The sequence below is a fragment of the Camarhynchus parvulus genome, chromosome 4 (genome assembly GCF_901933205.1).
Source record: "Camarhynchus parvulus chromosome 4, STF_HiC, whole genome shotgun sequence".
NCBI classification, from domain to species: domain Eukaryota; kingdom Metazoa; phylum Chordata; class Aves; order Passeriformes; family Thraupidae; genus Camarhynchus; species Camarhynchus parvulus.
Window position 1 is genome coordinate 18,707,430 of NC_044574.1, and position 27,467 is coordinate 18,734,896.

General features: G+C 38.2%; 1 protein-coding gene across 2 annotated transcripts; it reads right to left on the reverse strand.

Annotated features, from left to right (window-relative positions):
* Positions 1-423: 423 nt before the first annotated feature.
* Positions 424-26,049, reverse strand: SEPSECS (Sep (O-phosphoserine) tRNA:Sec (selenocysteine) tRNA synthase). 2 transcript variants are annotated; one of them, XM_030948027.1, is made up of 11 exons: positions 25,862-26,049; positions 24,262-24,416; positions 21,902-22,020; positions 21,655-21,813; positions 20,960-21,113; positions 17,420-17,522; positions 15,147-15,276; positions 14,931-15,022; positions 7,833-7,926; positions 7,131-7,221; positions 424-5,987 (listed from the first exon to the last, which is right to left on the reverse strand). In XM_030948027.1, exons 1-11 carry the CDS (start codon positions 25,973-25,975, stop codon positions 5,738-5,740), a joined length of 1,461 nt encoding a protein of 486 aa, XP_030803887.1. In that variant the 5' UTR covers positions 25,976-26,049; the 3' UTR covers positions 424-5,737. The 2 variants fall into 2 exon arrangements, with proteins under 2 accessions (XP_030803887.1, XP_030803888.1); XM_030948028.1 differs by lacking the exon at positions 25,862-26,049 and adding an exon at positions 25,367-25,378.
* Positions 26,050-27,467: the final 1,418 nt, after the last annotated feature.

A 27,467-nucleotide genomic window follows, 5' to 3' on the forward strand; every position in this document is an offset into this window, starting at 1 on the left:
ATACTATTAGAGAGTAGGCTACCACAGTGATGAAATGAGAGCTACATTTTGACAGTATTCTCTGGTGCTTGCACTGTGCAGGAGGTCAAGACTTTACTATGTATACTCTGATCCTCCTGGAAACTCAACACCTCCTCAACTGCACAGCAAGCATTTCAGGCTATTTCTATTTTTATGAACTTTCTAGACACTTTCCTCATCTTCCATTTAAATATGTGTCTTTACTGTATCCCAAGCCTCTCCACCCACTAAGCTATTTGCAATTCCTCTACCACTATTGAAATAGATGCTGTATGGAATCAGAAGCCACAAGAAAACAATGAGTAGTAAGCAGATCTGTATTTAATAAAGAATTTATACAGTATGTTGCAATTTTTTTAAAAGACATTTCTATAGAAAATTACAGACATATTATTTTCCCTCAACAGCTACATTTCTCAATTTGACATATTGTAGACCGAACTAAGCTCTTTTCCCTTCTGTTCTTCAGACTCCAAAAAGTTGCAGGTTTAACTCCTCAACAGTAGCTGTGTCTGCAAACTAGTTCTACTTCCCATGTGCTTGGCAGCCCAATATCAAAGGAAATCAGGAATGCTTTCCCCGACTGGACACTGAATTCTCCTGCAGCCAGAGCTCAGGGCTGCGCCCCTGACCCACCATCTGCAGTGCTGCAGCAGTGCACCTTGTCCCAGTGCCTCAGAGGTAGCTCAGAAATAGTTCAGTAAGGGACAAGAATGGCTGCAAACATTCTTTACATGAGTTTCCATAGCAATATGAGCTTTATACATCACAAGAGCCAAACACATATAACCAACATAGAAAGCTTCAAAATGTTGGAGACCTTGCTCTGTTTTCCTGCATTTTGGCCATGTGCTCCTCTGGTACACTTCAATCACAAGAAATTTACCTCAGAAAGAGTTTTTGGAGAAAACAGATCAGGAGTAATGCTACGTGTTCATCTTGAATTCCCAAGTGGTATGTTCTTAGGGTGCCAGAAGAAGATCAATAACACTCACACACCCCTGCTGCTGTCATTGTACATGTACATGACCAATGCCACCCTCCAAATAGCACAGATGTAAGACAGCTGCCTAATATTTGTAGCCCTTTGAGAACAAGTAATAGGAATGGCAGCACCCAGCTGAAACCCCTGATTCTTTCTGTTCATGTTATGTTAAAAATCAAACAGTTATAATTCTGCCTGGATTAGAATACAGGATCTAAAGGCAAATTAAATTTCACCATCCACATTAAGAAATCAGTTTCTGAACTGGATCCACTTTGAATTTAGTTGAAATGCAGTTTGATGAAAGACTCCTGTTCAGCAGCAGATATAATTATCACACCCATCTTAATCAGACCGTGAACTTGACTTTAGGATCCCCAAAGGAGTATTGAAAGCTTGGTCAGTTACACTGAACTTGGTCCAGAACACTGAAGCTTATCCATCAAGATAAATATATTACCATTTCTTTGATACAACAGATACTTGATGAGTAATGGAGCAAATGCCTCTTTAACTATGGTTTTTTAAAAGGATTATTAAACTGCACTAAAGTGTGTGCTGTTATCTTTGAGGGGAAAAAAAATATAATGTATGAAAAACAATTATTACAGAGCACATGGAACACAATTTTTCAAGCACTAGTTTCAGAATTAAAAACATTTGAACAAAGGTTCTCTGTGGAGTGTCACTTTGTAACCAATTCAAGGCTTTAAATAGCTATTGTTTAAAAAAATTGTCAGCTATAGAAATTGTTTTCCCTTCAGATTCCAAATCCTGTCAGACCAGGATGATTAAAATGTTGCATTAAAAAAAGGGGGGGAGGCAATCTAATCTCCCCTTATAAAAGTAAAAGCAGTAACTCAGTTTTTAAAGTATCATGAACAAAAGGCTGTAGCCCATCTATCATTCACATATGGATCCATGTAATGATTCTTCAATTAGAATTATTATCTGTACAGCAGCTGAAGACTGAGAACTGCTGATACACTGCAGATGAGAACATTTGCTAGTCTCTGGGCTGCAGCCTTTCTTAAAAAATGATGATCACACAATATAGATTGCTCGGTTTATATGTGTATTAAGCTGCAATGCCAGCATTTACATTTGCAACATTACAATTTTGCTTTCTTAGGCTCAAGAGAATTTGCTGCATCTGGTAGATTTTATTTGCTTTGTATCTTAGGCAATTGTTACGAGCAAAGCACAAATAGGCAATATTATTGCTCCAAGTCCTTTGTTTTGTTGATTATCTCAGATACTACAAAAAAAAAGTAAACTAAGAGTGGGCCTGTGAGATGGGTCATTCAGTGTCAATTCACTTGCACTCTATTATCCCAGTGCTATTTTTATAAGGCAGAGCCATCTGCTCCCTCATTTCTTCCACCTGTATAGATCCAGATAGTCCAAGATTCAGTATCAGAGGGAAAGAAAAGCATCTCACACAACAGTTGCAGGCCCTGTTTAAGGGGGGAAAGTGACTTTGGTGATTCAGACTGCAGCAACCTGAGCGGTCCCTGCCTACCCTTACACCCAAGCTACATGCTGTGACCTAGGTAGACACATAAATAGTAGCTGTGAGACAGCCTTACTAAATGGGCATCTCTTGGTGTTTCTACTAAGGATTCGTGCTCTATGAGCCCTGAGTATGTTCTGGAGCCCAGGCAGCCTTCCCAGATGTCTCCCTCATAATGTAGAAGCTGGAGGCAGCAAGTTGGCTCTTACAGATTTTTGAGCCACGTGAAAGCCTTTAGTGATGTGTGTATGTAGATATTAGGAAAAGGGCTGCAACTTAATTAAGAAGCTTTTCTACTTCACTGTACAATCTTGGAGAGATCCTCATAGAAGGCAAATACTGCTAATGTATTTGTTATTTGTTTTACACTGCACAGTTTAGCCACTGCCATCTTTCACAGGACTGCTTTTAGTGGGCAAGAGCTGCCATAGCCATGAAATCTCCCTGTAACTGTTACACAAAGGAAATGCAACCTCTGCTCATGGGTACATGCTCCAGTGCTCCAGTACATGTTACTTTATTATAGACATTACTGAACAGAGACTAAGAAATTTATACCTTCACTTGAAAAATACTTTTTATCCTCTACTGAATCTCCTGCTTCAAATACACTGTAAAGAACCATGTCTTCTCCACTTACTTGGAAGGATACTGCCATTTGAATTACTTAAAATTTCTTTACACTTATGTGACATTATAGAATGGTTCTGTCTCTAAAAATTTAATATTAATTAATTAATTAAAACTGAAGACATTTATGGGGATAAAGCAAGCAAACAAAACTGAAAACCGGGACAAAAGCTTACCAAAGCAATATAACATGAATATTTAGTTTAAGAGTTCTTACATTGTGGTGGGACACATTTCTCAAAATATTTTAGATTTTCTCACTTCAGGTGGCTTCCCTAAGATCTGTGAAGAACTTGAATGACACAAATTAAATGTTGTATTTGTTTTCAATTAAAGCAATCACCTTTTTTTTCAAATAAAAAAGGTTTAAGAAGTAAAAACCAAAAACTATTTAGCTTTATGAACTCTTGTTCAGAGCCTTGTTGAAATTTTCAGCTTTGATTGCAAATGGGAAACATTTCAAAGACAGAAAAAAACATTAATCGAGGAAGCAGTTCAATCTGTGTTAGAAGTGACTGAATTACTTTCAGCAGACAATAAATTATGAGACCAAAAAAGGCAGAAATGTCTTCCTCTCAGATAAGTCAAATGCTATTTTCTTTATTCAGAATCAGAATACTACTCATCAAAATGCTTATTTTAGCTACTATCACACATCTCCCTAAACTCTTGTATTAATAGTGCTAACATTCACATTCTGTGACTGGTCATCTAAATCAATAACTTATACTCATTCAGGCAATATCAAAAACCAGGAAGAAAGGTATCAGTAAGGCCTGGTGGTTTTCACTGGCTGCTCCAATATACAGAATACTGAGGCAGTAAGCTGCAGAGATGTGGCTCCAAGGTTTGTGGAAGTTTTGACTAGAAAAACTGAGGTACAGCATGTTCTCATAAAAAAAAGGGGTGGGGGGAGTGAGGGAGGGAGGGGAAAGAAAGAGGAAGAAAGAAAAGACAAGCTATTTACATCTCCTTACAGCCACAAGGGCTCAGAGGCCAAGTTACCTGACATGTCTCCAAGGATATGTTTGTACAGCAAACAACAATGGTGACTGCAGCCTGGGGAGCTGTACCTGCACAAGCTTTAATCAATCTCATGTGTAACTCCAGCAATAACAATGCGGAAGCAGCAGTTCAACTTAAGCTGAAGATACAAGGGACCTCATTAAGTGAGAGCACTTTCATGATGATTAGCACATTATTAACTCCCACATACTAGCATCACCTCTTGCATGAATTCATTTGAATGTGCTGGACAGACAAACTCTCAAAAGCATCACTGTTTTGATAAAGCGATTTACAGAGGGCTCTGAAGGATACATGTCTCAGATCCCACTCAACAAAGTAACTAAAACATTTCCTGACACTTAGAACTCATTAATGGTGGTATCCTGAACAACACTACATTACAGACAGACAAAGAAAATGTCTTTGAACTTGATGCTTACTTTGAACAGTAAATTACGTAGAAGCTATGTACAATGTAGTAACCACATTTAAGAATAACTACACATTTTGCAACCTGCAGCACTGTCACTCCAGTGATATGGAACCTTTGTCTGAGGAACACACTCTGAATCTATTGTTTGCTTAATGAATTCAAATCAGCAACTGCACAGATTCACAGAAGCAACAGTGCCAATGGCAAGAGACACTACAAAAATGGAAGGATATCTATTTCAACAACAGTGGTCTAAAAATGCCAAAATACTCTCAGGTCTCACTGGCTCTTAAAACTGCATTACTCCTATATGGTATTCCTCATTTCTAGTGAGTTTTTGATCTGATCACTTTATCAAATCAGAACGAAAATAAAAAAAAAACAAAGCCAAACCCCCCCAGTGACTGTACCTCTTCACAACTTCACAACCCCTGACATTCAGTATTAAAGCTCCTTTGGGCTGCTGAACTATGCTGCAAATGTTTTCAAGAGCTGAGTACTGACAGGATATGAGGTACTTTAGGTTCCTCTTTGCCCCTGGAGGCTGACTAGTTCTAGGTAGTTCATGACAGGTGAGAACACCTGAAAAACATTATTATTCCAACTCTGTCATTTACCCATGCAGTCTGAACACTGTATTTAGTAAGTGCTATCCCAACATTTGGATAAATCATTGAAAAGAAATTAAAAGTGACAAATTCATTGATGAAAAACAAAGTATTTTGAGAGCAGAGAAATGTTGCTTGGATGGTCTATATCTAGGAGGGAATTCAGTCATTGCCACAGACAATACTATAAAACAAAAACATGTGAATAAACATACAGTGATTTGGTAAACACTGTCCAAATAGCCACACACAGACTGAAAGGCAAACTGTAAGTCTTTGAACATAAAGCTTTACTTTGGCAGATATTAAGTGCATCTCATACATAGCAAAAAACTTGTGTCTGGTCCCTTGTTCTTGGAGAGAGTATCACCTACTTTCTTAAAGCTGAATTCCATCCAATTTTTTATTATTGTTTTCAATAAAAAGAACATAAGATCAAGAATAAATTTCTGCAATGCAGATGCATAGTCCTAGCCCAATACAAACCTGACATACTTCAGACAAAACCTTATCTTCCTGTGTTACCAAATCTGTATCTCCTAGTCTTCAAGTTGTTCTGTGGCTGCGTTAGCATCACTGATTTCATTTATACTTTTTTCTTGCTTTGCTTCTTTTCTAAAAGTTTTCAAACACTTGTCAAGTCTTTTCAGGAATACATCTACATCTTGCTTTTTAATTCCAATTGCTGAGGCAGCATTGAGGTAAGCACAAGGATAGTCATTTGTATGTGACATAAAGCCTTTAAAAGTGTAGTTATTCACAGTTTGTACAGACCCACAGGGAACAACCCTGAAACAAACAAACAAACAAACAAAGTCACAATTCAGTTAAAGATGCCTTGACATTTTATGTGGTACTCTAGGTTGAACACAATTACACAAGTTCCTATTGAAGTAGGGAGTTGCTATTCCTACCACTGATCCTCAATACCAGCATAACTTAAAATCTGTTGAAATGCCAGGTCAAACAGCATATATTACAAAATAATTACTTATGTAACAAAAGGGAAAACCTGAAGCCTTCACATCAGGGAAAGAATTCTGAAGTTTTAACTTCAAAAGTTGAAACTCAAACAATTTCAGCCAAAGACTGTTAAAATTACATGACCAGCCAAGGTTAGGGCAGGCAAATTAAAAAGAGCATCTAACCACAGTACATATAGATTTACTGTCATTCATCTGTGCAGGAAGTGGAATAATCCAGGCTAATGAAGCATACCTTCTGATGTGGAAACATTCAGCTCTGCTACAAAAAAATAACATTAAGTCTGTGGCAGAAGTCAGCATGGCAGCAGTAATATGCAGATTAAGGAATGCTGCCAAAACAAATTTTAAATCATTCTCTTCTTCTAAAAGGTTTAAACCAAAATCATTAAAGATTATTTGGCTTGCATTTCATCTTAACAGTGTCTCTAAGAATAAATTCAGCCCAGACTGGCTCAGGTTATAGATTTTTAATTTTAAATTTTTTTAAACACAATTAGTTCCAGAAAGCAGAATTTTTTTCCATTTGACAAAAAGCTGTGTAGGATATCAAAAGCTTATTCCCTTGACATCCAGCATAACCATATTTGTGCTGCAATAAACAAAACAAAGATCCTCCATTGTAGCTTACACCTATACTGTAAAATCAGACAACATCTGGAAACTAAATGAAATCAAGGGGTACTAGGGAATAATGACACTAAATTAAATGGGCATAGATTATCTATTTAGGATACCAAAGTAGACATAGAAAGCCTCACTGCCAACTCAGGCAGGGAGACATTACTGCTCCATAACAGTGATGACAAAGGGGGATTAGTCTCTAACTCGTTAGACTGCCTTCTGTAATCATGACACAATTGATATAAAACACTTCACAAGATTTCCTACAATATATGCTAATACACCCCCCCACTCCCCCAGTCTTTTAAATTCATAATATCTTTACCTTGCTCCAGAAACTTGTCTTGTGAAAAGCATAGATCCAAGCTGGGTAACAGCAGCATCATTAGTTTCATCTAGAGTCTTCAGTGACATGGCTAAAGTAACATAAGTTCAGGTTAAAACTGCTACAAAGCTACTTTTTCTCCAAAGAACTACCACAAATGACAAGTTGCTTTCCAACAGCAAGAATCTAGTCACATATTTGTGTTCACATACGAAGAAAAAAAAAATAAACCCTACATATAATTTTTAATTTTTCCACAAGCTGTCATAGATTACTTCTTGGTTAGACTGTATGCAGATTCTGCACACGTGAGAATTATTATTTTGGTGTTCAGCAGAATTTTTGGTTAAAACAAATACCCTGAGTAGGAATTCCATAATTTATTTTACAACACTAAGACGATGAGTAATTATACCCTAATTTGTTTTTAAATCTAATTTTTATGAAGTATTACTGTAAGCTAACTTCTTCAGACTGTCTTCAATTCATTTCTGTCAAATGAATTTGTTGGACAGGAGCAAAATAATGGGTCCAAGCTGCTACACTACTTTCATAGTAGATAACCTTTTTAGTAACCTTATTGAATTATTATTCAATTGAGTAGAGTGTAGTGATGTTTAATATATATGAATGGTATGTGGAAATGCATTATGAATCCACAGTATACTAGATTTTTTTTAAAGTTAAAACCCCAACAATTACCTAAGGAAATGGGATTATGTGGGGTGTCTAACAGTCTCTCATTGTGGTTATCTGCCAGCTTCTTCAGCTCACTTGAAAGATATGAAAACATCTCCTGAAAAAAAGATGCAATATTTTTGTTATTAACTATCAAACAGAGAAAATAGCACCTATTTCACAAAACTGTTATGTCTCCTTTACATCCTGCAGGTGCTCAGTTGATTCTCTTTTCATGTGCACCAAGTAAGTGGATCAGACAATTCTCTGAAATAATTCTATAAAGGAACAGCTCCATTTCCTGAGCACTGTTCTTATCTCTCGAGCTGATACAAAAGTCTCTATCTGGTCTAATATATATGCTTGGGATATCATTCATTCTCTCTGTGGCCCTGAAACCTAGGGAGGTAAAAAATCTTGAAGAGATTCCCACTGCACAGCAGGTCTTACCCCACACTACTTTTCAAGAGCCTCCCCATGCCCTAGCCCCCTAAACCACTGAGGATGAACTGCTGCCATCACAGATGGCCACGTTTTGGCAAATTGCTCCTTACTTTGTCTTCTCTCCTTTAATAAATTCCAGACTGAAAGCAGTATATCTTGCTACCATGTATCACACAATCACATTTCCCCCTAGTGCAGAGATTTCTTTTTCTGTATGAGCATAAAAATCCAGTCTCTTAAAGAGGCCATAAGTACACATTGGACTGTATTTTGTTTCACACAATATACACTCTCCTGAATACTCAGCTCTGTTGAGCAGTCTCTCCTTTTCCTAGGACTTCACTCATGTTCAAGCTGACTATAAGAATGGAAATATCTGAATTTCTGCTCTCATTTAATTGGATTGCACCTTTACTGTGAAAGTGTCATAAGACTGAGATTCATAAATACTTTGGCACAGATACAAGCCACACTGCACATAAAAGGCTGTTTCTCTTACTTCATCTGTATTTTATATCCTCCCTCTTCCCCTGTAATAAGCTATGATAATTGCTCATGCTCTTCCTCAGTTTAATATATTCCTCTTCAGATATCAGCTCAAAACACTTATGGGCAGAGTGAGAATAAACACCATTCTTATTGTAAGCTTTAGTGTTTTTTCCCATCCTTTTTAATGCTTAGTCTCTCATAAAAACTAGCAAAAGCATACAGACACTGGGTAGCCCTTTTAAAAGATATTAAACACCAGGCTTCTCTTTGAGGCCATAAAAATTGTCCTGCTTATCTGCTTCAGTGTGACTGCCTGTTTAAGCATCCTCATCAATTTCTGGACCTGACAAGTGATTTTTCATTCTTTAAATAGAATTACCTCTTCTGTTTGTAGAGCAGTATCCTGCTTTGACCTATGGACTCTGACAGATATAAATTACAGCTTGTGAACAAAATTATGCTTTTGAACAGAACCTCCCCAAGGTCTTATGAAACCAAATGAGGTTTGTGGTACCTAAGTTAGAAGAATGTTACAGCTGCTTTTCTTGAACCACTGCAGGAAACCTCGCCTCCCTTCATGAGCAACTAAATGAATACAGCTCCCCACCTGTACTTCCTAATATCACAGAACAAATACAGATGGAGAGAAAAAAATGCCCTCTTACTGTCTAAATGAATTAGGCTATTGACACAACTATCCACAAAAACATAAAGCTTCTGTAATACTTGAAAAAATCCCAAAAAATTGGGAGGTAACTACGTCTAATTATCAGAACTTGAAATCTGTGAAAAATCATACTTATTTCTCATAAATCAAATGATTTTATGGTTTTAATACAGAGTTTATTTGCGGTTCATTCACAGAAGCTGAAAAATAGTAATGTTTCAAATGTTCAGACACTTCTGCCTTTCCTCTGGTCCCTCACTGTATATAAGCACATTATTAATTTGTTACTTTCCATAATAAGCATCACTAATATACTAGCCTTTTATTAGTATTTATTTTGGAATACAAATAATAAATTAATTTGTGCTCCCTCTGCTGGCTATTCACTTCTAAAACTGAAGCAAAATATTGTAGAAATACACATAAATTGTGAGATAAATTCACATATAAATTCTCTGGAGATATTATTGCTGAAATTAGTACTGAGAAAAAAAATATACTGGAACAAGACCAATTTCCAAATAATTTTTGTGTGTTTTATCTAGGAAATTCTCTGACACGTCTCTTATAGTATTACTGAAAGGACTGCTGAAAGGAATACTGGAAGTATTACTGAAAGTTGGTATAAAAAGCTACCCTCTGCATAAATTTGTTAAATTTAATTAAATCTATTCAATGAAATTAGGTTACTAGATGAGCCCTTACATACACAGGAATTCGTTAAAACAAAGGATAATGGAAAGATAGCAAAAAACCCCAAGTATGTATTTTCATCAGTTTGACTAAAGTTACATGAACACAAATTCAAAGTTTCTTGTTTTTATGAACACTATTTTGCATCTTTCCATTGGAAGCCCTCTAGACATTTTATAGTTTCAGAAGTTTGTTGCAAAATAAATTAACAGCCTTTCCAAAAAAAAGGATTAAAGCAATATTTTTGTGAGGTCAAATCTATAACCAACCTCCATTATAAAATATTTCTCATATATGGAAAATTTATAAGCACCCTAAGCAATTATATATAATTGAGCTCCTACATAATAGATTTTCTGTAGCAGGCACTCAAGTTTTCTCCAAAGAAGCCAAATATTATGCTGAAGTTATACTGAACAACTCAAGCACTAAATGTCAGTTAAGTTTCATTATTAATTCACTCCTTTACCTTAGAAACTTATCACAAAACCTCATTAGGCTAGACAAATGAATGCTAAACTATGTGGAAGTGTCTTTCACTTCTGGTTCTTTGAGCACCTAAGCCAACAAAACACCTTAAAAAACAAAGAACAAGTCAACAACACTGTCTGCATCAAACAGGCCAAATAACTCAACTGTTTGGATCAAACAGTCTACTTTCACATACATATACAAAAATATTTTCAAGAAGTGTTGTAACAATCATTAAAAATATCTGAATCGTACTACTATATTTCCTATAAAATTTACTACTTAGTATAAAATGATTTTTAATAGAACCTACACTAGTAAGGTGGCTCTTCATTTGTTGCTCCATTGTGATAGGCACTGTTCTTGCAAACAAAATAACAGGAGGGAAACAAGTAAGGAAACAGCCTGTAACTCCAGAGAAAAAGAAGATGGAAGTACTGAATAAGCCATCAGTCCCATACCAGCTGACAAAGAGGCAATGGATGAAGGCCAGGAAAGTTTTTGTGCAGAGCTGAAACTATCCCAGCTGGCTCTAAGCACCCAGCTTGCTTACACCCTGAGTCTGTAATGCTCTGCCTTCCTCCCTGTGTCACTGTCACCTGAAAAGAAGAGCTGTCCTCAGGGAACGGTCACAGAGCTGGGGACGATGCAGAGGAAGACACTGCACAGGAATCATTTTACAGCCTCTTCACCCTCCACACAGACTGCCAGCTCTCCTACACTTGCCTGAGACTGATCTGGTCCCACCTTTGCAGCAGCAGCTGTTTTGTAATGCAGCCATCACAGCTCCTGCTCCTGAGCTGTGATCTGACCAGAGCCCCTGGTGCCCCACCCTGCCCAGCAGAGGAGCTGCAGGGTTGAGCATGGACAGCTGCCAGCAGATGAGAACCCAGATGAGGCTCAGTTTCTTGAAATGCAGCCCAACACATGACAAACTATGTGTATGTGTGTGACACCTGCATATACTACACACCCTCCTAGGCAGATTCTCTTGCACTGCAAGAATTTTTGTTATGGATTTACACTAGAAAGTTTTAAAAACATGAAATTAATTACAGAACCTTGAAATCTTTGTATCATCAGTATCTAACAAAGTGCCCAGTAAGCCTTGCCAATCTGATTTGGTAACCCTAACATTCACATTTTTTAAAGGTCTTTCTCAACAACAGCAATCAACACATTTTCTCTTCAGCACTTGTGAGACCTTGAGTTCAGACTCTGTAACCCACACTTCAACACAGGTTTTAAGTATGGAGGCCTCTCTGAAATTTCCATTTGTGCTTGGCACTTGTTTAATTACACACAATTTAAAACAGTTAATTTAAACTAATTTGCCTCCAGCTACTCTAAAACTTGAATATGGTTACATATACCTCACATGAGGAAAATCCTCCAATATTCTCATATTTGACATACTACAGTGTAACAAGCCAACCAGGAAAAAAAAAAGAGGAGTAACAAATATCTATCTTGCTTTGAGAAGAGCTGATTTTTTAACATTTTTAATGTCCCTCAATAAATGTCTTTCCTCTTCTTCCATTGTAAGTAGAGCAGCAATACAAACTCACACTGAACTATGCAAATAATTTATTCCAATCAAAACAACTACATCAATGATAACTCATGAAACATAAACCCAGTATTATACTGAATTGTAAAACCCAAATGATTTCCTCCCACTCGGTATGATTTTAAATATTTTAGATACATACTCCATAAGGACATAAAAATAACTCCAGTTTTACTTTCCAAGTATGCAGACAGATGGATACCAATATAAAAAGCTCTATCACATCCCACAGTAACACAGAAATGCATTTAAGAAAATGAGAATTATCTTGATTGTTAAGTCTAATGAGGAAATCCATAACTGCTGTAAACAAAACCATCAGCTCTTCAATAATACCGGTATAATAATTAGTTAAGTGGATTAGAAGGACCATATTGGATAATAGCAGGTATTAAACCTGGCCTGTAGGGTTCTGAATGCAAAGCCTGAACGCAGGGCTCTTGTTCTCCATGAAATTTAAGATGATAACTAAGCCTGCTTATGCCATTACACAGTGCAACAACTATATTTACTTCAATGGTTTAGGCACATACATACATATATGAAAATAGCAACTTTTATGACCTAGAAATGTAAAATACAGGACATAACACAACCTGTACTGAGGCATCAAAAGTTGCTAAAAAAATACAACCTTTACATAAAGTTCTTTAAGAGCAAAGATATTAACAAATTTGACTATGGACCAGCTGTTATCTGCACTGCAGAAGGACCTAGAATCGCCTACTGAGATCAGAAAACCACTGTTATAACCATCACATAAACATATAAAAAGGAATTCTGAAAAGTCAGTACTTCTTCATATCACTACATATAATCTCACACTCTTGGACAATTGCACACTCCACAACTCCCAGCTTGTCAAAAAAATCTCACTCCATGTACATCCCTTCCTCTATTAAATAGCTAATCTGTGTAAAATAAAAACTGGGCAGATTATTTTGTTGTTTGTGTGAGACTAATCTCTTCTCAGTAATATTCTGGTCTTTCTGGCCTAAGCTCAAAGAACCTGAAGTAACACCCATACGAATCAGGATCAGGTAAAAAGAGAAAGGAAAAAAAGATACCTGAAGTTTTTTATAGCTGATTTTTTTTTGTGTGAGTAGGTGCAGCTGCACCAATATAGAAAGGAGTACTCAATGTCAAGCTATAAATAGTTCCTGCTGGAAGCTTAATAGCTCTCTGCCTCTGCTTCCTCAGAGCACAGGCAATAAACTACCACTATTGCACTTTTACAATTCAGGAACAAACAGATTTAAGCAAAAATGTTTCTCTTTCTACAGCAAATCCAATAAAAGAAACATATTTATGCCATATATAAGGCTCTGTTTATAGAGTATATTCACATTTGAAATAAAAAGACCTGAAGTTGTAAAAATATAATACTGTATTCACTTTAGAATTCTACTTCCAAGAAAATTAGATGACTCAAAGTGTACAGCTATTCATTAAGACATTTATGAAAGAATTATTATTTATGACTCGGACAATATTTCTCATGCCCTTTATACATCAGCTACTGGTAGAAATCTAACAATAAAATCAGCTTCGTAGAAAGCAATAAATTTACTTGAGATTCTTCTGGACATAAGAGTAAAGGGGAAAAAATACAATTTGCTTTTAATGAAGACACAAAACATAAATCACAATACATACAACAGTCCAGAATAAAATGTTGCAGTAGAGGCAAAAGTAACTGCTTTCAGTGTTTCACAAGCTGGTTTCACTTTAGTTGCACAGATCACTTCTTAGTCATTGTAAGGCTGCTGAGTTGAGTTGGTTTTCTATAGTCTAGCTATTCCTATGGGACCTTAGTTCCAATACAGAGTTTATGGATGCCTCTATAAGCAGCTAGAAATAAGTCACAGCTTATTTCACACACAAAACTACTGCTCTGCCACATAATCAGAGACAGCAGCAACCTGTCAGCAGAAAACAACTGGAACGTAGTTTTCAAATAAAATAATGAAACAGATAATGCACAGCTTAAAATTATTAATTTATTAGTACTTAATTCACAGCATTTCCTTATATGAAGACTCTATGAAAAGAATCTTCTGCATTACTATATAAAGATAGAAAAATCAGGCTTATTAATTCCAGAATTAAGGATAACTCAAGACATATACAATTTCCAACCTGACATGCACTGGATTTTTGTGCAGTGCAATTATACCCAACTTAAAACCTATAGTCTGTGAAAAGCAGAGAAGAAACTAAGCTGTGTGTTTAGACTAATAACTAAAACAACAATATTCTTCTCTTTTTGTGGCAATGCACAGTATTTATAACCCAACCAGAAACTGATTCTCCAGAGAATGTGGCACACAAACATTTAATTAAGCACTATCATAGCACAAAGGCACAATAGGGACAAAAGAGGAAGAGCACAGACTCGGGGTTACTCTGAGTGTCCAATCTCCTGTCCTGGAAGCAGTGTGACCATGATAAAACAGTACAGTATTTCTACACTTAAGTTTGTTGGACAAAATCCTACTATATTAGTCACATTTAGGAGCAACAAACATGAATACTGTGCAAGGTAGTACAGGCCATCCATTTAGCCTCCTGGACTGAACAAACAACAACATGGAAATCATGCTTACTCACGAGCACCATTTAGACAAGAAGTAATTGTATCATACTGACTTTCCAGATTCAGAGCTCTGGCTCAGAATAAATTCAATGGCTTTCTAGACAGAAACTGGATTTACTACACAAAGCAGTTTTGCAACAAGACTTTGTTAACAGCTGACTTCAAGAAAATACTGCTTGCCAAAAAGCTTACCTTTCTCTCTTTCAGTAACTTTTTGTAGCCACTGGTTCCCAGAGACAGAAGTGTAATGAGGACATCTAAAGAAGGAGACGCAGATGCTCTTCCTGAAAAAAACACCCCCAATATACAGATTAAAGTGGCAAAAAGAAATTTTATGCAAAAGAAAGCTGATAATCAAGTTTTCTACAGCAATTCTGTATGGCTGAAATCAGCCCATGAACTAGTTACCTGGATACATTTTGCTGATCTCCTGAATGAAGGATTCGTTGAAGCCAGCAATGATAGCACCACCTACTGGAACCATAAAATTTTTGTCCAAGCTCTGAACAAAAGCATCTATTCTGCCAACTCGAGCACCCTTTATCAAAAAAGTCAAAAAAAAAAAAAAAGTCCACGGCATACATTAGAACAAAGGGAAATGTGATAGCATAATAATTATATAAAAGTGTAGCTAAAATAAATATAATTCCCGAAATTCTCAGATACTGCATTTGTGATCAAAACAAAAATCACGGTATTACCTCTTTTAGCACTGCTTACTATTAGTACCATTGTCTGCCTAACATAGAACCTTACAAATTCCCATTTTGCTGTGAGTTAAAATATCAATTTTAGTTCCTGTAAGTCTAAGTGTGGCTCCATTTCAGCAACAATCAAAAAGAAACTCCTCAAAATTTAATGGGAATTATACAGTTAAAACTGTTCAATCCTGAACGCTTTTTACAACTCTCACAATAAAAGGCTATGAGTTAATGCTTCATTAGCAAAAGTTTTTTCAATACACATATAAATTTACATTAAACAAACAGACTTATTACAGCACTCCTTCTAAGGCTGCTTTCAAAATCAAGATTCAAGTACCTTCTTATAGCAGATATTCCCCACATCCTTATACCAAACCACTCATATTTTCAAAGGAAAAAATGTAGATTCTGCAGTACACCTTCAATTGTAGTAGCATGTAATTGTGAACTGTACAATTAAAAAGTATGAAGCATAAGAGAGCCTGAAAAGTAGGTTAAATCCCCCATACATATCAAAGTACATGCAAATACACATATTTTTAAAACTACATACTAAATGTAAGAAGTAGAAACAGAGTTAATACCTGTGGCAAACAGAAAAAAAGCAGAGCCAACTAAACCTCATTTATTAGTTCTATATTTTGACAGTTTAATGCACAGAACACTCCGAGTTTGTCAGCTTTTTGTTGGGAACATGAATGCCATCAGCTACATTAACTTAATTGACAGGAGAACACCAGAGGAAAAGCACAACATGAAATGGTCTCAAAAGCTTTTTCCTGTGGTACTCTTGCAAGTTGTATTCACACTGTGCTCAGCATACACATATTCCTAAGCATTCATTAATAACTACTTTCTCATAAACAGAAAATTTTCTAGCACAAATAATAAATTTTGTAAGAAAATGTAAAACAAATCAGAGCTCAAATATATACATTTGCATAAGCAAGGAACAAACAACCTATTGAGTCTAGAAAAAACATCAAAACACAGTAAAAATTGTATTTGCAGCATTATAGTCTGAAACGTTTATCATTAGAACATTTCATGCAGCAAAACCCAGCACATCCACAGCCTCATGCATGTTAGTTTCTCACTAAACTTGAGCAAGTTAAATACAATAAACAGGTACTAAGTACATTACAAACAAAGTATATACCATTTTCTATTTAATAAATTGCCTCAGTCTTTCAAGATTTAGAAATGCCAACATGATGTTCTTTCACAATTGTACATTAAGCTGGTCTGTGTTCTGTTAGTAATGTCTTAGCAATCAGAAAAAAAGAAAAAACCAGCATATTTTACATTACTAATAGTTCAGGATCCTCTGGATCCTATTAAAATATAACCCCCTATTCTTTTGAATAGATAACAGAAAAGAGAATATTGAAGAACAATGCATATACAATACAATGAGGAAAAATGCAAGAATTCTGTTTCGTGACTGATCTCAGATACCAAGCAACATCCTCTTCAAACTAAACAGCGGCAGAAATTAAACTTTTTTGAGCATAACACTGAACTTAAACCAGTTTCCTCAGCCATTCTCTGTGCCAACAATATTTTAACAGCGATGTCTATCAAGCACTGCTGCAGAATTCTGTACCTTCAATGAAAAATCTGTAACTCATTCCGTTGAAGGCTTAATTTCTATTCAAGTATAATCCATTACGTCATTTTTAGTGAACAACTTCAGGAAATATTTTAAGAAAGCTTATTAAGGATATTTTTCCATTATAAAGACACATGAACATACCAAAAACTAAATAAACTTAGGGTTACATAAAAAGCACATAATAGAAATAACTATTATGCTTGAATCCTATTTCTGTTTGTTGTGCTTTCCCAGAAAATTGTTCAAATATCAGACATGCATGGGATTATTCTTAAAGCTATGAAGCATTTGATCAAATTTGCCGCAATCACAAATTTACTTATACTTGCTAAAAAATGTTATTGGAAACACACAGCTCCTACCTGCTGGATAAGGTGCATACATTTTGAAGACTGAACTCCATATGCATTGTTGACAATATGTGGAATGTCATAATTAGCACAAATTACAGACAGCTCCTCCAGCCTGTGAACATAAAATCATAATTTAGAGAAGCAATGATTACTGACTTACAAGTCAGACCTTGAAAAGACTGAAAGGTCTACAAGGAAGTCAGAATGAGAAAAGTAACTCTTGATTAGTACCTCAAGGCAGTATTTGTCATCTTAAGCTAAGAAGTTAAGATGAAAATTCCATTGGCTTTTACATATCCTGCAAATTGTTGATCTAGTCTGACATTTTTCCTGCTTCACTTTAAGTATTGTCTGGATACCAGTTAATATATCCCAAACCATTAAGCTTTAGATACAAGCTTTTTTTGTTGTTGCTTTACTATTAAGTACATAGCTTTAGCTAGTCACTTTTTTTTCTTTTCTCTATTATTCAACATGAAAACAGTCTACAGTAGTTTCAACAGTGTCTTGGGAATCAAAAGCATCCTGTAACAGGAAGTTTTTACATGTTTCCTTTTATCTCAGAGAACTAGCATTTTGATCCTTTGGCTGGAATCTCACTTGCATGCTTGAGATAAACTGATTAAGAAAAAAATAAATCCTTTAAAGGAATGGAAAGCCCTAAAATGTCTGAATATGGACATCAACAAATTGAAAATTTGTTCAGCTGTTTACTCTTCACTTGCCTTTAGAACCCCCTGAAATCACAGTGAGCCCAACCGGGATTGATTAATCAGTCAAATTAAGATTTATGTGAGCACACTGATCATTTTAAGTAAGATCTTTCAGCATTTTAAACATACTTATATGCAGTACCCTTTTCTGAAGCACTCCAATCATGCTATATTTAAAAAAAATTACTCACGATTTTCCCCAAACTTTTGAATCTATTTTAGAAATATAATCTATTTGAAAAAATTAGGCAATATAAAATAATTCAAAGTGATGATAAAGGTAATATTACCTTAAAAAAAATCAGGAAACTCTGCTTCCAATGCATTTTTACTCTATCTCCTCCTGTACAGCCTCTCACTGTAATTTACTGACATACATATAAAGTGTGACAGAGTATGAAAACATTTTCCAAGAGGTGACATTCCTTTGCATTCTATTTCTATTACATTTTCTAGTGTTGTTCTGCAATGCAAAATTCTGCTGCAAGCGTCAAATTAATTTTTCCAAACATAAATTCTTAGGAAATCATCATCACCATATTACCCTTTAAAAAAATCAAAAGTACTTTACAATTAGGAAATACCAGCAATATAATGTACATATTGATCTTCTACAGTCAAGATAATTGTGAGGAGCTGCATTTCCAATAATTTTTCACATTTATCAACACAGAATTACAAAATATTCTCAGTTGGAAGGGACCCACAAGGATCATTGAGGCCAACACCTGGCCCTGCACAGCCCAATCAATCCCCAAGAGTCCCACCATGCACCTGAGAACATTGTCCAAATGCTTCTTGAACTCTGTTGGGCTTGGTGCTGTGACCCCTTCCTGGGGAGCCTGTGCCAGTGCCCAACCACCCTCTGGGTGAGAAACCTTTTCCTGACATCCAACCTAAACCTCCCCCAGCTCAGCTTCTGCCCACTCCCTCGGGTCCTGTCACTGTCACCATGCAGAAGAGATCAGTGCCTGCCCTTCTCTTTCTCTTGTGAAGAAGTTCTAAGTCTCCCCTCAGTCTCCTCCAGAGTGAACAGACCAAGGGACCTCAGCTGCTCCTCATGTGGCTTCCCCTCATTAACAGAATACTTGAGGAAATATATTATGCAGGGCAAAGATTTTGCCTTCTGACCTGCTGGTTCTTAATCAGACAATTCCTCACCCTCTAGAGAGACTCAAAGGAGCACAGTCTCCCTCTTACAGGCTTCTTGTCAAGTGCAGGCACAGAATTTCACCAAACCAGAAACATAGAGGGTGTACAGCTATGTATGTTCATCTTTCTCACCTGCTGAAAATTAAAGTAGCAGTAACCTATCTTCTACAAGTACTGAAAACAGAAAAGTCTTTTTCCCCTAAAAATATTCTATTGAACAATTAGATCCATTGTGCAATACAGAATGAGAATGCCACAGTTTGAAGAGAATGTATTAGTGTGCAAGGGAAGCAAATGATGCACAGCACCTGTATGTACCTGCACCTGCTTCCAAGGCCTGGAATGCAGTATTGAAAATGCTACTAATCATATCAGAAAAATAAAGCATTAACAGAAGTTGGCTACTGAGGTTCTTAATAGTCACAAATACAGAAGTATCTCCCACTTTATTCTTCCTTTCTTTCTCTCCTGTTTGTTGAAGTTCATGAAAAGAAAGCTTTGTTCTATTTTTTCCACTACTGAAAGTAAAAAGATACAGAATTCTGCTAAGTACACAGACCAACTGAAAAGGACACTTTCCCTTTGGTTCTCTTAAATACAGTAGTTTTACAAACACCTTACAGCAACAGCAGGTAGAATACCGAGAAAGAGGGTTTATACACTAGAGAATTACTCCCATAGAAATAAATAGTACTTCAAAGGAAAGCCATAGGTATGGCAGCCATAAAACTACAAAAAATTTTAAAACATGGCCACCACAGCTAAATAAAGCCTTACAAATGCAGATATTTAAAAAGAGACATTTAAAATTGCACCCTCCAGAAATGCTGTCAGGGTTTTCCTTCCCATAGGAAGATGAAGGTTATGGCCTTCAATAGTTGACAGTTTCTTTTAAACAGAAAGTACATTCAAATCTTCCTATATCTGCGGTATATTATAACATAGTGCCACTACCTAATAATTCATCTCTTAGTTGTAGAGGACAAAACAATAGCAGCATGTCAAAAAGAGGAAGCAGATAAGGAGAAGATTCATTTACCCAAGCTATAAAACAACCATTCAGTTTTGATAGCTGTGATTTAAGTTAGCCAATAAATCTGCAAGTCAACTTCAAGCAATGTTCATAGTATTCTGGCAGAATTATATGGTTTTAACTCCCATCTTTCCCTCTAGCAACTAGGTTAACCTATGATAAATACTGGAGGATTTTTTAAGGTAGGAGAGGAGAGTGAAATACATTTTTACTTGCCACATTTGAGTCAATAACATTTCTTTCCTATGCTTGCGGAGAAGAGTAGAAAAGGCAACAGTAACATCAAAAAAATGGCATTAGCTATGGAGCCACATTTCCCGGATTATGTTTCCATGAGAAACTACTTTTACTACTTCCATGAAATTGTACGAAAACCACGAGGAAAACGATATGAATTTCACCACAAGAGAGCAACATTAATCTCACTTACATAACAGAAGAAAAGTCTTCTGTGTAATTCTCACTTTTTTAATATACTTTTCTGGAAGAGGATTAAAAAACCTTTACTAATTGTTGGCAGAAGCAATTTTAGGAAGATGGATGGTCAAAACATGGAGGGGTTGTTTGGGTTTTGTTGTTTTTGGGGGGTGGGGAGGATGTTTATTTGTTTTAACAGTAACAAATAACACACCTCTTACAAAGACTGCTTACTTGTCAGGTACCCTTGGAGCAAAGCAAGATGTTGTAGAATGCACACAAAGGATATTTTCAGCACCAAGAGCCTTGATTTTGGCCTCCACTGCTTTGAGGTCTGTCCGTAGCTCATCACCTTCTAATACATTTTCTATCACCACAGGCTCAAAACCTGACCAAAAAAAGCAAGAACTTAGTATAACTCAACAAATCTGACTAATTGTGGGGGTTTAGTTCCAGTATACATTTGAAAAACACATCACGCTACTATTGTTTTAATAGATTCTAACAGAAAAGACTGTGCAAATCAGACAGATTGTCACCTTCTGATCACAATTCCTAGGACACAAGTTTTTGCATAAATTTGAGAGAGAGATTTGAACCATGAGCTTTGATTTTACATAACTCTAAGGACAGTAGATTAGGCATCTTACTCTGACGGCGAACTGTAACTTCCTTAGTATTGTTCTCACTTGACTCCTTTATCCACCTCTGTACCACTGCACACACCTGCATCTTGCAAGGCATTAGGAAGACAGCATGCACATTTTAATTAGATGTTAGAAATCAGGAGTGCACAAATAAAGCAGAACTACCATGCATTAGGCCTTTTTTGTATCTTACTACAAGGATATGAATTGATCACTCTGATAGAGGGAAGTTTCATATCTGTTGGAAGAACACACTGTGTCATCAATCAGTTACCCTCTTACCTGCAGTTATCATTGATTTAAAGCAAGATTTCTGGTCTATACGTGGCCAGATAATGTACTTTGCCTTTGGTCTCTTGTGCCTCAATGTTAAAAAACACAGAGTCAGACTCATGCCTGTTGCCATGGGAACCACAAAGCAACTGGTCACTGTCCGGACACCTGCATGTAAAAAGCAAGTCAGAAATTAACATGAAGAATCCATGATGTAACTTCACAAACAAGTGAGATTTTTCAAATTTACACCTACCAGCCAGTTTTATAACATCCAGAACTACTGAATTAGTAAGTTTGTTCAAAAGGCTTGAACCTGCAGCTTTGGGCTGTACTGCAGAAATATCACCTGACCTTCCAATTCCATGGATCAACCTAAACAAAAGAAGTTGAAAACACACATCAAGATTTTCATGTTGCAAAGCCATAAAGCTTGCTCACTGAAGAGAATTTGACTTGATAAACAATTGTGGAAAACTTTGCATGCAATGCAACATCAACATCTGCCACAATCAATTCCGTTTTAACAAATGACACATATTTGTATGAATTTTTGGGGTTTTTTTTAACAGTAGATTAACAATGTTCCTGCATGTATGTAAAAACTTTGAGAAGACCCACAGCAGCAACACCTTTAGCCTCTGGCAGGTTTCCTTTCAAGCTTCCTTTTTCCTTTTCCATTTAAGTTTCCTTTTAACACCTCAGCACTTCTTGATGTTTGTCAAAATAGCATTATAAATGCTGACATGTTCAGACACACAACCAAGGAAAACAAAAATTAGTTGTCTATAGTGTAGTGTAGCATAGGCATAGCGGTATTATAGATACTCCCTTGACAAATGCTTCAATAAGGCAAGGAAATAATAGATACAAAGTGATATACATGGATATATGTATCGCTTTGCCCATCTTATACATCCTCACTTCATCTATCATTTTGCTATTCAGTGTTATCTATGTCTCTCTGAATTCTGTTTATAAATTATGGTTATAAACCGTGTTTGTAAATATTGAACATTATTTAGTTCAGGAGTGGAGCATCCTGAAGTAATTTATAGAATACAAGCTTACAGAACAAATGTACCCATGGCTGAAATGCAGCAGCTGCTCAAGTAAGCTAGTAACACCATACACCTACTTATGGCTTTAATTCCTTTTTTTGTCTTGGCAACAGAATAAAACACAGTCCAATGAGTATATGATATTCAGAACTTGGAGCATGGCTTTACAGCTTAAATTTATTTTCCTGCTCCAAGTTCTAAGCTGAAATCAACAAACACTTGATAATTAATTGAAAGTTACATATAATACTCACTCCACCTTAAATATTTTCTTCCCTCATTCCTGCTATGCTCTTAATAGCTGTCTCATGTCAGTACTTTTTATTTTGTGCACTTATGAACTCCCTCCTAAGAAGTAACCCTCCCTAAGACTGCCCCTTTATTAAACTAAAAGGAGAGACAGCTTGAGAACCATCTCCCTCTACCTCCATCACTCCCAAAACCACCTGTAAAACTTATTGCAGAAATAAGTGGAGGGGAGGACACCTTGTTATTGCTGGCACTCACAGGTGAAGCAAGATGCCAGGTGACAGAGATGCATTGGAGCAACAATAGTGAACACCGGCTCAGGCTCCCTCTGGCCAGGAGCCAGGCACACTTTGCCCAGCACTGTCCAAAAGCAGAACTTCCCTAGATATCCTCCCCTATCATCATATCCTAGTCTAGAGATCTGTACACAAAACTAAAAGAGCCAAACTGATGTATCACTGGATTTCGACATGAATTTATCATGGTGCTGTAGGGCTTATGAAAGCCATCAAACTTAGGTAATTCAACGTCTGTATGGTAAAGCTAACTAAATTTCTGGCCTCTAATGTGTTTTTGTGTTTATCTTTCAAGGAGAAACATCCTGGAACTTCAACTTTGTTTCACTCCTGCTGGATAAAACATCACAGCAAGGTACTCAGCACAGAACTCAACACACACATACAAAAAAGTACATTCATAAGGAAATTAATGCAGAGCCTTTAAAATTATAGCATCCAACATACCCATTAAGTGGGTGTCTGAAGGGCTAATAAAGCTAATAAAAGCTCTTTTTGCCTTTAGAGATCTCCTTACTTCACATAAAATCTATTATAGATGGACTGGGGTTTCATCTGCTTATCAACTAATCACATTATAAAGCTATTAACAAATATTAAAAAATACAAATAGCTGTTCACTGACGACGTTCAATAATGTGCAACTACAATGTACAGTCGTTTTTAATAATATACAGATGAAAAGCTGCACCTTGTTATAAAAGGCATGTAATGCATAGATTATTTTAAAACAGTAAGATCCCTGCTTCTCTTGTAGAAGACAACTCATCAACCTCAGCTTCTACAAATTCAGTGTACAGGACATAATCCTGACAAAACATTTTTGCTTCATTCAAGACTTTCTATAGAGTTATTAATGAAAATTTCATATAGAAAGCTGTATCAATTCAATTGTCACATTATATTATTTTTCTCAAATGTTGTCAAGGTCTTAGATAAACAAAACTACAATAAAATATGTAAGCATTAATAATAAACCTGAATAATTCAAAACAGTCAATAATTTGTACCTGTAATGCCTTCGGGCAACAAGACCTGATGCCACTCTTCCTTCCCTCTCACCGACGCCACAGTTGCCCAGGAAGTTATTGCTATCCATTATAGCAAGTTCATGAAGAAACAATTCAATGGTGCTTTCATCCCATCCATCTTCAGGACATTTCCCCTTAATAATAATAATATAAATATGAAATTTGGAAATGAAAAATGAACAAATCTTTATAAAACTTGTTTGATTATTGTTACTCTTCTTTCTCATGCTAAGCAGCAGGTTGTATTTTCATTATTCTCTTTTATACTATCTAATGTTATGAAGCTGTATTCAGAGAAAAGTTAAATAATTATTTCTCCATGTGTTAAGTACAATTACATTAGCACATCCCGACATCAAAACAATCAGGATATCTTTTACCTTCAAGTGTACTCTATGGTACACACAAAACCACTGCAGGGCATACATGTTAATTACTCCCTAAAAGACTACAGATTATTTGATGTATTCTCTAGACATAATGTACAACTACAAGAACTCAACAGCAAAAACTGCACAAAAGGGAAGATATTCAGATATTAGAGAACCGAAAACATGAGCAGAAGGGAAATATAGTTTTAATATAATACATCTTCCTATCTACACATATTACTTTCCAGTTATTATCTAATACGGAAGGAAACCATTTCCATAATATGTCAAAACCTGCAAGAAGAAACCTGCTCTTTCTTGTCCTTTTTACTGAATTAACAACTGCCCCCATATTTGCAAATTGCAGACAAGATTCTCAAAGCAGGAACTCACAAAACCATGAAGATTTTTTATAGGTCCAGAGGCTTTTTCACATGCCCAGTAACAAAACAGCCAATTCAGTAAATCTAATTAGTTTATCAAGTGCGGTATCAAAGTTAAGTTGGAAACAGTAGATGGCATGACTGAGGATGCTCAAGAACTGAAACATTTGCTAATTCGTCGACAATGATTTTTATATGCTGGAGGCAATGAAATATACTGTTTCGGCACCTTACAAGTATCGCTTTTTACCTCACGCAACAATGCGCTAGTATCTCACTGTTTTTAAACATTTATTTAACTGATTGCTGGGCCTTTCTCGGCAAACGCACAACCCAACTCTTTCTCCCGAACGCGGCCTTTCATTCTGGGGCTCCATCAGGTCTCGGCCGTGCCGGCAGCGGCTCTCCCGAGCCGGACACGGCGGTGGCGCCGTGCCAGAGGTCAGAGTCCGTGAGCGCGGCCGGACACGGCGGTGGTGCCGTGCCATAGGGCAGGGTCCGTGACCTCGGCCGGACACGGCGGTGGCGGCGTGCCAGAGGTCAGAGTCCGTGAGCCCAGCCGGCCTGCGCGCTCACGGGGCTGCGCGGGGCCGCCGCGACCCAGCCCGGCTCGAGGGAGGTTTCCCTGCCCGACCCGGTTGCTCGGAGGGCCGGCGGGCGGCTCGGGGCCGCTCTGCCCACGCGAACCCCGGTGCGCGGAGGGCGGGGGGGGCAGCTCGGCCCCACTGCGTACGGTGGTGGCAGAGACCGGGCTGCTCGGTGCTGCCCGGGGCGGCGGCGCCCGCTCGGCCCCGGTGCGCAGGGCGGGGGCGGCGGCCCCATTACCTGCTCCAGCAGCGCCCGCAGGCGCAGCTCGTGCGCGCGGCGGCCCTGCGCCCCCTGGCGCACGTAGGCCGCCGTCACCAGCCGCTCGCTGCAGCCCTGGTTCTCCGCGTTCATGGCCGCGGCGCTCCAGGCGCCGCCGCCGCCGCTCCCCCTCCGCGCCGAGCGGGCCTGGGCGAGCCGGGCACTTCCCGCCGGGAAGGGGCGGGCGGGGGCGGTGCGGCGCGCGCCGCGCCGTGGAGCTCCGGGGCCCCGCCCCGCCGCCAGATCCGCTCCGCGGGCAGCGCTCCGCGGGGCCGCCCCCGTCCGGCCCTACCCAGTCCCTACCCGGCCCTGCCCGGCCGCTGGGCGGGGCTGGGCCGCCCCTGGTGCAGGTGCGGGGCCGCCGGGGAGTGGGGCCGAGCTTGAAGTCTGTCATCGGCGGCGTCCCGCTGTGAGCGGCAGCTCGCCGGAACCCAGACTGCTGGCTTGGGAAGGGCCTGTTGGTGGGCTGGTTTTCCCTGCCCCGCAGAGTTCAGCATTAGGCTGTTGAGAACGGCCGTGTACCTCCCCGCTGCTCCGCCAGGGCCAGGGCGTTCTCTGCTCCTCGGGACGTGTCTGGGGACACAGGTGCTTGTGGGACGATCCTCAGGGAATAGCAGCAGCCTGCTAGGGCTGCGGGTATAACCCAAAACTGCATCACAAGGACAAAGACATGTTACCCAGGGAGACCTAATTTTTTTTTTTTTTTAACACAACACCAGCAGGAGATTTGCAGGCCAGGCTTTGCGCCGTTGCTAGGAGCTGCCAGTAAGGCCTCAGCAGGTGGAAGCTTCCCTGGAGCACGGGCAGCCGGCCGCCGTCGCTGTGCTTTGCCTCCCGGCGGCCACGGGACCGGCAGGTTCCCATTTACCTTCTTGAAATAACTAGTAGGGAGCGTAAAAAAAATTAAGAGGCGCGTTACGTATGTGGTGTGTTTGTTCCAATGTTTAATTATAACCAGTCTGTATCTGGTCGACTGAATCTGTCTATGAAATCTTACCTGATTCTTCTGTTTTACAGTTTTAAACTCAGACGGCTAATTGGCGTGTGAAGTGTACGTAGCGACGGTCCCGCTTCTGTAAGTTTAGTTAGCCTGATTAGGATATTTTGAGCGTTTTGGCAGAGAAATCTTACCCACCTGTTTGAATTGCTGGCTCATACTATGATTAACACAGTTTCATAGCCCTTTGAGCAGAGGAGATCTCCACAAGCCGAACTCTCCCCGTTCGCGGTGCCCGCAGTCCCCGGCGCTGCTGGAGCAGCTGCTCCTCCGGGCCTGTACCACAGGAGGGTGCTCAGCTAAAGCCATAAACGCACATTGTGCGAGAATTCCTCCTTTTTTCCTTCTTTTTCTTCCGCCCCGGTGTTCCGACAAAGTGCTCAAATGCATATGAGCAGATGACAAAGTTTGCTCTGTTGGTTAGAAAGATAGGGACAAAAGCTTTAGCATTAGAAAAATGACCCATCTTATTTATGTGATGTAATTCTTAGGAATTTTAATCCAGGTGGCTAATTGAAAAGTATTAGCTATTTGGAATTAAAATTAATGGTTTGTTAATTACTATGACGGTAGTGTGTATTTTTTTAA

Bases quoted from the DNA above. Each gene is read 5' to 3' on its own strand.
- SEPSECS (XM_030948027.1), bottom strand. From the start codon at position 25,975: ATGAACGCGGAGAACCAGGGCTGCAGCGAGCGGCTGGTGACGGCGGCC. The intron at 22,021-24,261 runs GTACAAATTATT...TCTTTTGTTTAG, and splicing joins GTTGCCCGAAGGCATTACAG to GTTGATCCATGGAATTGGAA. The intron at 5,988-7,130 runs GTAAAGATATTA...TGTTTGTTTCAG, and splicing joins AGACAAGTTTCTGGAGCAAG to GGTTGTTCCCTGTGGGTCTG.